The following is a 12,264-nucleotide window of genomic DNA, read 5'->3' as shown; positions in this document are numbered from 1 at the left end:
AGAATTCTGGCAAAACTGTGTAGCAACAGATCGCCAGCAATTGCTTCATCACAATTTGCCGTCCTAGCCCTGCGAAAAGGGATTACCCTGCTATGTATAATCAGGGCAGCGCAAAAAGTTGTTTTGCACAAGCGTTTCTATGGCCAATTAGACGGATGAAATTTACGTACGCTTAATAATTTTACGCAAAACAGCCTTCAGACTTTCCCTATTAATTTCATCGTATTTTGAATTATGAACATACATCATAAGGGTTTTTTTGTTGGAAGGCTTTCCTTTTTAGTTGATTTTCACCTAGGAAGACTTATCGTAGATGGCATAATAAGTCACACCTGGACAAGGTCGGGTTATACTGCTAGTATATATATATATATATATATATATATACACACACACACATACACACACATATATACACGTACACACACATACATACATACATATACACACATACATACATATACACACACACATACCTACAATACACATAAATATATAGAGATATATCTTCACATCAAGATAAATAACATATATATGCAAACAATTTTAAAAAACTGTCTGGTATGTATAATATTCAAATGTTAAAATAAGGAAACTGCAAAATAAATTGGTATAACGTAATTAAATACTTGAGTAAACAATAAAAATAAAACAGTCGAAGGCTTTCTTAAAAGTGAAGTCGAAATATGCACTAGCATTGCAATATTATTGCAATACAAAATAACTATAATGTGTAAAGTCAAATTCAAATGTGACAGTCAAAATTTTTCGAAAGTCAAAAAGTTTTACCCATGCAGTATTTTATCGGTTGAAGTTTTAAACCTCAAAGCATGCCTACAGGAATTTAAAAGCTCACATCTTTGGTTTAAAGCATGTTTATCCTGGAACAAGATGAAGAACTTTTCTGAAAGGCAAAATTACATTTCATAGGTCTGTATGATGTTTGTATGATGATGCTTTTTGTAGAATTTCTCAGGTTACATTGAAAGGACAGGTGTTATTCTCTTTCAATTCCCAGACATGTTTTGCAAGACTAGTTGCTGTCCTATCCTCAGGGTATCGGAAAGAATTTCAGTGGTAATAGAATGGAGTCTTGAATGAATTTTCTGAAGCCCCTGTGTATGTTTAATGTTCTTGTAAGCCATGTACTTGCACTTTAGGTCTATAAACAATTCCTTTTTCAAGACATTTACCTTCTAACGGACAGCAAGTCTAACCTTTGAAGTTGCAGTTCCTCAGATTAGATCCGGCACTGTAGCTGTTCGTAATAATTTTCATGTTATACTTGTTGACTAAAGTTTTTGCAACACGAATAGCTAACCTTCAGTGTTCTCCAATTAAAAATTCTATAGAACTTATGAAAATGCTTAGAAACTAATTTTAAGAATTCCCTGCCTATATTAGTTTTTAGAGCAATATTAAATGTGGGGTTAAACCACAAAACTTTCCTAGTTCTAGTTCTACGTGGTCTATTATATATGTGTGAGTGTGTGTGTGTGTGTGAGTGTGTGTGTGTGAGTGAATATATATATATATATATATATATCTCAACACTCATTGTTATGTCTTCTTCCTTATTCACACACACACACATATCTGTGTGAAGATAATGAAGTTGATACATTAAAAACTCAAAACACATTGGACAATCGCTGACGTGGTCGATGACAGTACCGCTTGATTGGCACTCGTCCCAGTGGAACGTTAAAAGCACCATCTGAGCGTGATCGTTGCCAGGGATGCAAACTGGCTCCCATGCCACTGGCACATGAAAAGCACCATTCGAGCATGATTGTTGCTAGCGTTGCTTTACTGGCACATGTGCCGGTGGCACATGAAAAACAACATTCGAGTATTGTCGTTGCCAGTACTGCTGGACTGGCTCCCATGCAGGTTGCATGTAAAAAACACATTTTGAGCATGGTCGTTGCCAGAACTGCCTGACTGGCCTTCATGCCGGTGGAACGTAAAAGTACCCACTACACTCTTGAAGTGGTTGGCTTTAGAAAGGGTGTCCAGCTGTAGAAACTTTACCAGATCAGATTGGAGCCTAGTGCAGCCTTCTGGCTTGCCAGTCCTCAGTCAAACTGCCCAACCCATGCCAGCATGGAAAGCGGACTTTAAACGATGAAGATGATGATGATATATATAGATTCAAGGTGAATATAGTACTTAAGTTTAGGCACCAGAATTAAGTATGATATTATCCATACAATTTCAAAATAAGGTGATTAAAATCAAAATAAGCAAGAAGGATATCCAAAGTTAATGCAATACGATCGTTTCATGCGACTCCATTTATTTAAGCAATGTGAACATTACATCACATGTAAAATGCAGAGCAATCGTCAGCTGCACAAAGATATAGAAATTTACTGAAATTACATTTCAACAGAAGGACATATCTTTATAACTACATTTAAACTCTCCAAGTAGAAAGGAAGAATACAAAACACCATTTTGACTTAGCCAGACCATACAAGTTAGTGAATAATTCTAAACAGATTTCTAACTGTCACTGATTTTATTTGTTTTTTTGTTTCTGATATATGGATCATCTTATCAGACCTAGTGATTCAAAGCTTAAGAGGATACCAGCATATATATATATATATATATATACACCTTATAGCCGAAGGCCGAGCAAAGCCTTGTAAGTGGATTTCGTACATGGAAACTGAAAGAAGGCTGTCATATATATATATATATATATAGAAATATATATATATACAGTGAGAATTTACAAAAAAACAAAAGACGAAGACGGGTATGTAAACAATAAACAGATGTATTAGTTTAATGCTAAGGAAGTGAGAAAGTCTTTCATGTTTCGAGCCTACGCTCTTCGAAAGAAAGGAACACAGAAATAAACAGGGAGAGAAAATAGAAAAAGGTTTAGTGGCCAGCGATCTATCATGGTGAATGCCAAACAGAGGGGTCACACAGGAGAGCTAGGAAGAAGGGGAGATAATAAAGTTGTGGTGATCCCAAAATGAAGGTGCATGTCCGTGTGTATGCGTGTGTGGAAGGGGGCTGGTGACACTCACATGTGCGTGTATAGGTGTGTGGATGATGGTGTAGGTGCTGCGAAGTGGTCAGTGTTAGTGTATATGCTGGAAAGTGGTCAATGCTAGTGTGTGCCGGGTGGTGTGATGTGGTGATGTTGAGTGTGGGGGAAGCAAATGTGGGGTCTAAGGGATGGGGTGGAGTGGGGGTGGGATGGGATGTATAGGGATGGTGGTGTTGGAATGTGTAGGGGTGGGGTAACAAGGGAGGGGGTCACAATGAAAGGAGAAGGTGAGTAGGAGTGAAGAGAGGAAGTAGGTGCCACAGCAAGAGAGGTGAGGTGGATGGGAGGAAGAGAGAGAGAGAGAGGAGGGTTAGATGAAGAGGGGAGGAGAGTTGAGCCCATGTGGCGCAAAGGAATGAAGAGAGATTAATCCCTGCTCACAGCAAAGACAGGAGTCTGGATGGCCCTTGTGAAAGGACAATCTGAACACAGACAGGTGTTTTACAGAGTGATTGGTAGAGCAGAAATGGTGCAAGACCAAGGTGTCGTTGCCAAGTCGAATGTCTCAGAGGTCTTCCACGAACCGGTCAGCCAAGCAGCATCCCGTTTGACTGATGTATAGAGAAAGACAGAGAGAGCAGGAGGTGTGGTAAATGATGTTGCTAGAAGTGCAGGTGAAGGGGTCAGTGATATGATAGTGTCAATGATGGGTACCTGTGAGGAGGGTGGTGTTGGAGGTAAGGGCAAGTGCAGCAGCATAGGCAGGAGCAGGGGAATGAGCCGGGTTGGGAGGTTGGGTGAGGGAAGAAGCTGTGGACCAAGAGGTCTCGTAGGTTGTGGGCTCATTTGAAGGAGGGGAGGGGTTGGTTAGGGAAGACGTGCGAAGTGGAGGGGTTGGACTGGAGTCACCAGAAGGCTCGGAGAATGGTGCGTTGGAGAGGTAGGGTGGTGGGGTGGTAGGTGAGGGGAGACGGGTGACAGCGAGGTAGGTGCGGGGGAGAGAGCAGATGCACAGTCCACAGAACATGTTCTGGCAAGGGCAGTGTGGATAATGGTGAGGGGATATCCACATAGCATGAAGTGGTGAGCCATAAGTTGAAACTGAGTCTCGAAGTCATGGTTGTCACTGCAGAGCTTGCGTAGACAGAGGAATTAGGAATAGGAGATGGAGAGCTTGGTGTGTTTAGGGTGGGAGGAGGAGAAGTTGAGGTATGAGTGTGAGTTTGTGTGCTTGTAGTGGATGGAGGTGGTGAGAGTGGAGTGTCGAGTAAGGCGACTGAGGTGCTGGAAATACTGCAGGAGAAGTGGAGGGCAGGATGGAAAGATTTGACAAAAGAGAGGAAGGAGTCTAGCTGTTCGTGGGGGAGTGAGGTTGCACCGTTACAGTCATCAATATAACGACCATATAGTTCAGGAGTGGGACCAGTGAAACTTGAGAATATTTGGGCCTCAACATAGCCAACAAACAGGTTCGCATAGTTGGGGCCTATTCTTGTGGGGTGCTGAAAAATACCTGGATTTGGGTAACAGAAAATACAGGAGGATCAGTTAATTATGATTTTATTCAACATATTCCCCTCTCAGATTCACACACTTATTGCAGTGGTCCTTCAATTTTTCCAAGCCCTGTAAGAGAACTCGAAAGGTTGGACCTCCAGTCAGGCCTTTCGTGATACTTTTAAAGCCAGAAACTTTGCAGCAACCCCTCATATATACAAAGACGTGTAGTGTATTATATATTGTTGGAATTTGAATGGAATTTCATGCACCCAGTAAATGCTATGGACACATAAGAGATACAGTTGAATCACAGGTAGGGTAACAAAGGGTGTCTTTGTATGTGGCAGATGTGCAGGAGCAATAAACACTAAGATCACACAGGAATCAGATTTTCTCAAATACTCAGGAAGCTTCCTAGATGTAGTACAGAGTTTTTGTTACATAGTTCTGCTCCATGGTAATGAGATGTCGGCTTTGAATACAGAGCATTTCTGAAGACTGGAGAAGAATGAAATTCGTATGCTCTGATGGATGTGCAACATCAGAGTGCATGTATAACAAAGTGCAAATATGTTGTAAGAAAAGTTAGGCATAAGAGAAGTCAAGTGATGCATGCAAGAGCTAAGACTACAATGGTTTGGGTATGTTATGCATATGAATGAAGGTCAGCTTCATAAAGAAATGCCAATCACTCACAGTGGATGGAACCTGCAGAAGACATGTGATGAAGTAGTGAGGGCTAACTCGGCATGACGAGTCTCACAAAGAAGATGACAATGGACCAAGATGTCTGGCAATGTGAGATTCTTGAGAAAATTTGCCCACCTCAGTGAAACTGAATTCTGGAAGCATTGAGTATTATGTGCTCTCCACCTACATGTAATATTAATTCATACTCCTACCCAAACTACATTTCTTTATGCACTATGCTTGTCTCTAGACCCACTGCTTCTGCAGCCCAATATCACTTTGTTATCTATCTCTCCTGTCCTGTTTTTGGCAACTCTATCATTTTTGATTTGCTGGCCTCCTATATATCTGCTTTCACCACTCACAATATTCCCTTTCTCCTCTCCTCTCCCCAACTCTCTTTTTGCACTCTTCTGAACTCCCTGTTCACTCACCCTGTCCAATCCTCAGTACCACTTCACTTACATTCACTTCTTTGTACCTCAAGGGTATGCCCTGGTATATCACCATCACCACCACCTCTCTTTCCAAGAGGAGTAGCTATGTATCTCCTCTATCATAGTTTAACTTCACATCATCTGGCACAAAGCCACCTCCCTCAATATCACTTACCCTCTCAGTTGATAGAGGTTTTTGCAAGTTACTTGGTGAACTTGATGGTGCTGGTCCCACATAAAAAGCAATTAGTACAATCTGTAAAGTGGTTGGCATTAGGAAGGACATCCAATCACAGAAATCTTGACAGTAGAGCCTGACACAGTTCTCTGGCTTGCCAGCTCCTGTCAAACCATCAAACTCATGCCAGCATGGAAAATGAATGTTAAATGATGATGATGATGATGATGATGATGATGATGATGATGATGATGATGATGATATATATAAACATGGATGTAAACATGGCTGTGTAGTTAAGAAACTTGCTTCCCAACCAAGTGGTCTTCAGTTTGGTACCACTGCATGACACCTTAGACAAGTGTCTTCTGCAGCTATCAGGTCATCCATAGCTTTTATCTTAAGATAAAAAAAAAAGAATAATAATGATAGCAGCAGGATTTTCCAAACTATTGCCAAGAACTGTTATGTTCATAATAAAATTTTTTTAAAATTAAATCTATACATAACCTGGCTCCTCTGGATCTGGAAATATGTGATGAAAATGACAATTGATAAAAACTGATAAAAACGACAAAGAAGTGAATGTAACCCAGGAATCTATACAGCCTCTGAAGGACAACATCACTGAAATTGGATGTTAATAAGTTGAATTTTAGAAATTTCAAAAGTAAATGGTATTAATTTTATCCTTGACTTAGCTACAACATTATCAAGTATCAAACTTCATTGTTACCTCTGCCAAATATTCATGCAGAGCAACTGAGAAATTTCAAATATTAACCATAGTAACTTTTTAGAACTTACACATCTTTACTCTCAGGACAGTCCTTCCTAAGCTAACATCTTGCTGGCAAAGATATAAACAAAATAGCTGAATGGAAGCAAACAATATTTCTTTCATGATGCATACTGTTTGATTTGTGCTTATTGTATATTGTTAATTGATAAAAAGACTTTTTTTTTTCAGAAATTGGTACTTGCATTTTCATGTATGTAAAGTTTTGAGCATAACAACCCTGATTCTCCCTCTCTTAACCAAAGAATTGATAAACCTGTGTGCTTAAGTGGTTTTGTGCATTTTGTATTGAATTAATCTTTCATCTTTTTTTTTATACATTATGTATTCAATTAATCCTTCCTATACTTGTTCAGAAATTCAACTTACCAGTGCGTGTCACTTGTCTTGTCCACATGCAATTCTTTGAGCTGTGGCATGAATGACAATTTACAGCTTTGCACACAATACCATCACAGTCAGACATATCAAGAAATTCAGCCTGTGATCGATTACAGGGATTTTGGGCACCACATTCCTGTTTTTGGTGAATACATTTACCAACTTTACAATGCTTGCACCATTTGCAAACCTGAAGAAAAAATTCCAAATAATTAATTCTCCAATAAGACAACAAAAAATTCATTACTCACAAATACACACATATATACTTTAAAGAATAAATTCAACTAAAAACTTAAATGTAATTAACATATAAGGGGTAAACATTTAATTCATACGTCTTTAAATATATACATTAAAAGGTAGAAAAGACTGACTTTTTGCTATATTAAATTTTCACATAATAAATTTCAGCCTTTTTGTACTGTATGAGCCTTAATTCACACCTTCTCCAGTAAATCCTACATGCATTCTTCCAGAACTTTAAATTCACCACTCAGTAAGTTAATAAAAATAACATTCTCATTATATGCTGAAAGTGAACTAATTATTTATACAGAACAGATGAACTTACTACTAAACTACGTACTTATGTACTTAATGAAGGTCATTATTTTGAGCTGAATGAAGAAGTGGTATGAAGGGGATGGAGTTTGAGTGGCAGATAAACAAAATGGAAAATTAGCAATAGAACAAAATTAAAGTCATTATTTACTTTCAAACAAACAAAAATAAATGTAAGAACTGTCACACTAACCTGAGATATTTTCTTGAATTCTGGATAAATAGCCAGGCATTGATCACATGTTTTGTATTTGTTACAGTTTCTTGCCTCAAACCACTTGTGATCACACATTTTTCCTTCACTTACATTTCCACCAAAACATCTATAACACACACATGAAAAAGAAACAATTTAATAAAACATTTTAACTTTAAACTAAATAGAATATGGTCAAGTCTTAGTAATGCTTTTCTTGTTAACTGTTATGTTAATATTATATGAATGAAAATTATAGTGAAAGTCATGAAAATAATAGTTCAGAGAATGTAATCACAGATATCTTAATCTCACAAATATTAAATCTGCTTGAAACTTCTGATTACTTTCCAAAACATGACTTTGATCTATGTACAATTTCAGTTTCTTCAAAATCCTTTAAACTATTTCTTCACAGAAAATATACAGCTCCATACTTTCAGTAAGTATCAATGAAAATAAAAAGATACTATTAGTAATGTTTTAATCTTTAATTTCTAGAAAATATGCAGCATTAAGAAAATATCTTCTCTCCAGTAAACTGTGCTTCATTATTTTATGCCAACAATGTAATTAATAAGTTTTTTCTGCAACATGTTAAAAACCATTGTAAATGGCGGTGAGATTGCAAACAAAAACAATAAGATAACCTACAATCCTGGGTATTTCTATATATACTGAGATCAAACTCTGGGCTTATTTCATTTTCATAGAGAATCCATAGCACCAGCATTCTTGGAATGATGATCATGGATTGATCAACTTAATCATGGATATACTTTGGTTAATATACAAAATTAGCACATGGTGCAGGTCCCAAAACAACATGGATAAGAACAAGGTTAGAGAAGTTAAGAGACCTGTTGTTGATTATTGTTATAAAACACAGGCTCTGCATTATGCATGCAATAATTCTGTAGGGCAGTGAAATGGACAATGAATATTAACATCATTAAAGAAGTAAGTTTCAAATCTGTCTCCCATTAGTTTTAGTAGATCTTCAAATTCAGGTTGATGTATGTCTGTCAAAAAAATAAATGTGGCCTTCATCCTCTATTAGGATACAAAAATCTCCAAAATATAACAGCTGACATGGCTTAATGTTTAGTATGAAAGCAGTGGGCAGTAGAAAATCCATTTCTGATTTTGTGAAAAAGGCATACTTAAGCTATTTCAAATTACAACTGGGGAAACAAGATAAGACATGGGCTCCACACACTGTTCCTAAAACTTATGTTGAGCACCTGCAGCAGTGGATTAATGACAAGAGGAAATGCCTGAAGTTTTGCATATCAATGGTCTGGAGAGAACAAAGAAATCAAATGATAACTGCTACTTCTGTCTAGTTAACATAAAGAGTATTAAATGATATAACTGGAGTTAATGGACAAATCCTGACCTAGACTTGACAGAATGCCCTGTTGCACATTCAGATGAAATACCTGTCTCATTATTCACTCATCTGAAAAAGTTCTCTAAATAAGAGAAATTTTCTATTTATGCTGTAGACAGTACTAATGAGCAGTGTGACTGATTTTGAAGGAACCTCATCAACAGCAGAAGTTTTCAGTCAGCCAAAACTCAATGACCTCATTAGGGAGCTAAATATCTTGATGAAATCAACAAAATTGTTGGAATCCAGGCTAGCAGAAAAGATTGGGAACCCAAATTGCATACTATCACAATAGAGAAATTAGACTGGAAGAAAACGATTTCATCTTTGCAATGATGTTCAAAGGTTGCTGATGGAAGTGAGTATATAAAAATAAGTACCAAGTGAATGGTACTTATTTATAAATAGTTTTAAACAAAGCTTGAAATATGTGCAATAATAGCAACAAATATAGATCAATCCCAATTAGTCACTCAACTAAAATGACAAAGTAGCAGGAAGCAATTGCCCTGGTCTTAAAGAAGATATCATATCATGATCACCAATGGCTAATCTTGTGTGGATCTTAAGCAGGTGAATTTTCTCCTGGATCAGCAGAGTGTATACACTAAGTACTCTTGTTTTCTCTGTCTCTGGATCTAAGGATAAGCATTGCGTAAGATAACAATGGCCTCTGAGAGAAAACCTGGCCGTTAGAGAAAAGAATGAGATTTCAGAAACCTTGGTTGTCAGAGACAAGATCACTTTATCACCACTGTACTTCAAATTAGATTTAATGAAATAGTTTGTGAAGGCTTCAAACAAAGACGGGACAACTTTGACAACATATGCAGGAAACTTCCAACATTGGGCATGGAGAAACTGAATGCAGGTATTTTCAACAGGCCATAAATCAAGGATCTCATGAAAGACTCGCATTTCCAAGATTCAATGAACAATGCTGAGTTACATGCATGGTCTTTGTTCACTCTGATTGTAAGAAATTTCCTTGAGAGCCATAAAGCACATAAATAATTGGAATTAGTGGAGAACAAGCATTCTTCTTTCCATAAACTTGGCTGTAAGATCAGTATCAAAGTGTATTACCTCCACAGTCACTTGGATCATTTCCCAGACACTCTTAAGAAATAAAAGAAAAGTACTAGGGATACTGGAGTATCAAAGTTGGGGTATGATCTGGGAAGAGGTAAGGGAAAACTGAACCACATGCTATTCATGGACGACCTGAAGCTATTTATGAAAACTGAGGCAGAGCTGGACAGCCTAGTTCAGTCTGTGCAGATTTTCTCCAATGATATTAAGATGGAGTTTGGACTCTCAAAATGTGCAACGATGATGATGAGATGAGGAAAGTTTGCCAGGACAGAAGCCATATGGTTGCCAAGTGGTGAAATGATGGAGGCAATTCAACCTCAATCCAGCTATAAATACCTGAGAATACTTGAGGCAGATGGAATCAAACATCACAACACGAAGGAAAACACAAAAAGAGAGTACTTGTGGCAAGTGAGAAAAATATTGGCTTCAAAGCAATAAACTTGCACACAGTCACAGTAGTTCAGTATGGCATTGGAATCTTGAAGTGGACAGAGGAGGAGCTAAAGGAGATAGACAGGAAGTCAAGAAAGTTCCTAACGATGCATGAAGCCCATCATCCACAAGCAGACACTGACTGAAGAAAGCAAATGGAGGAAGGGGACTGATAAGTGTAGAAGACTGTGTGTGTATCGAACTTGAGAGCTTAATGAGATACCTAACCCAAAGTAAGGAAACCTTGCTAGTGACAGGAATGAGTGAGTACTGAGAGCAGAGGAAAAAGAGAAAACAAAGGTAGAAGTATACAAAGGACATGAAAAAGAATTATGCAACAAGGGACTACACAATCAATTCCATGTAGCCACAACAGAAGTTGCTAGAAAAATAGATGGGAATGGTTGATGAAAGAAACCCTAAAAAAAGAGACCAAGAGCACTATACTGGCAGCAAAAGACCAAGCTTTGGCCATGAACTGGAGGGTCAACCTTAGGAATGAGCAAGTGTCTCCGCTGTGTCACATTTGCAATAGAGTGGATGAAACTATTGCCCATATCACAAACAAATGCCCTACACTTGCCTAAAACCACTACAAGTTGTGGCATCACAACCAGGTAGTGAAAGTGCTACATTGGAAACTGTGCGAAAAGTGGGGGTTAGAGAGAGAGGCAAAATGTGGTATGAGTACAAACCGCAAAGAATGGTGGAGTCAGAGACTAGCAAAATCCTCTGGGATTTTCCAATCCAAGCAGATAAGGTGCTAGAGCTTAACCAACTGGACCTAGTGGTGGTGGACAAGGTGCACCACATATGCTATATAGTTGATGTTGGATGCCCATTTGACCCATGAATAGTCAAGAAGGAAGGTAAAAAGACAGATAGATACAACCCTCTTAAGTAAAAAATAGCCTGGCTATGGAAAATTAAGAAGGTGAAGATAGTGCCAATTATTATTGGTTCCTTGGAAACAGTATCAGAAGGCATCAAGAGAAATATAAAGAAAATGGGAACAGAGTGCTCAGTAGAACTGTTACAAAAGGTTTGCCTCCTTGGCATGGCCAGAACAATCAGGAAAGTATTAGATAGCTGAAAAGAACTGATAGCATGGTACTGTAGGCTGCAGGTAGTAAAACTGCTATGCATGTAAGACTCCAGGAGTTCCAAGAAAACCTATGATAAAGAGAAAATATTAACAATAATAATGATAAGCATAATAATACTTCTTTTAATTTTGACTCTATATCTTCAGGAGGAGTTACCTCAATCCTTTCTATGTTGACAGAAAAATACGAAAACTGTTGACAATGCATAGAATGCACCACCCTAAGGCAGATATAGAACGTCTTTATCTGCCAAGAAAAGAGGGAGGCCGAGGACTTCTACAGCTGGCATTATCAATGAAGGTAGCCACAATTGGCCTAGACACCTATCTGAAAAACTCTGAGGACTGGATGCTAAAACTTGTCTTAAAACATGAAAGCAAGAAAGCATCTTACTCAGTAACAAAACAGGCAAAGGACTATCTAAGTGAATTCCAATTGCAACAAATTCAAGAATTAGACGAACTAGGAACACCTGCAGAA

General features: G+C 38.0%; 1 protein-coding gene across 1 annotated transcript in view; it reads right to left on the bottom strand.

Moving 5' to 3' along the window:
* Positions 1 to 12,264, bottom strand: part of LOC106877988 (multiple epidermal growth factor-like domains protein 8) — a 575,983-nt gene that overhangs the window by 161,445 nt on the left and 402,274 nt on the right. Inside the window, exons 21-22 of the mRNA XM_052968134.1 lie at positions 7,753 to 7,882; positions 6,984 to 7,185 (exon numbers count right to left, since the gene is read on the bottom strand). Coding sequence (XP_052824094.1) covers positions 6,984 to 7,185; positions 7,753 to 7,882 — 332 coding nt within the window. The remainder of the gene's footprint in view (positions 1 to 6,983; positions 7,186 to 7,752; positions 7,883 to 12,264) is intronic.

This window comes from Octopus bimaculoides, chromosome 1, assembly GCF_001194135.2.
Source record: "Octopus bimaculoides isolate UCB-OBI-ISO-001 chromosome 1, ASM119413v2, whole genome shotgun sequence".
Classification (NCBI taxonomy): domain Eukaryota; kingdom Metazoa; phylum Mollusca; class Cephalopoda; order Octopoda; family Octopodidae; genus Octopus; species Octopus bimaculoides.
The sequence above is the reverse complement of the archived record's forward strand: the minus strand, read 5'-3'. Positions and strand labels throughout refer to the sequence as shown.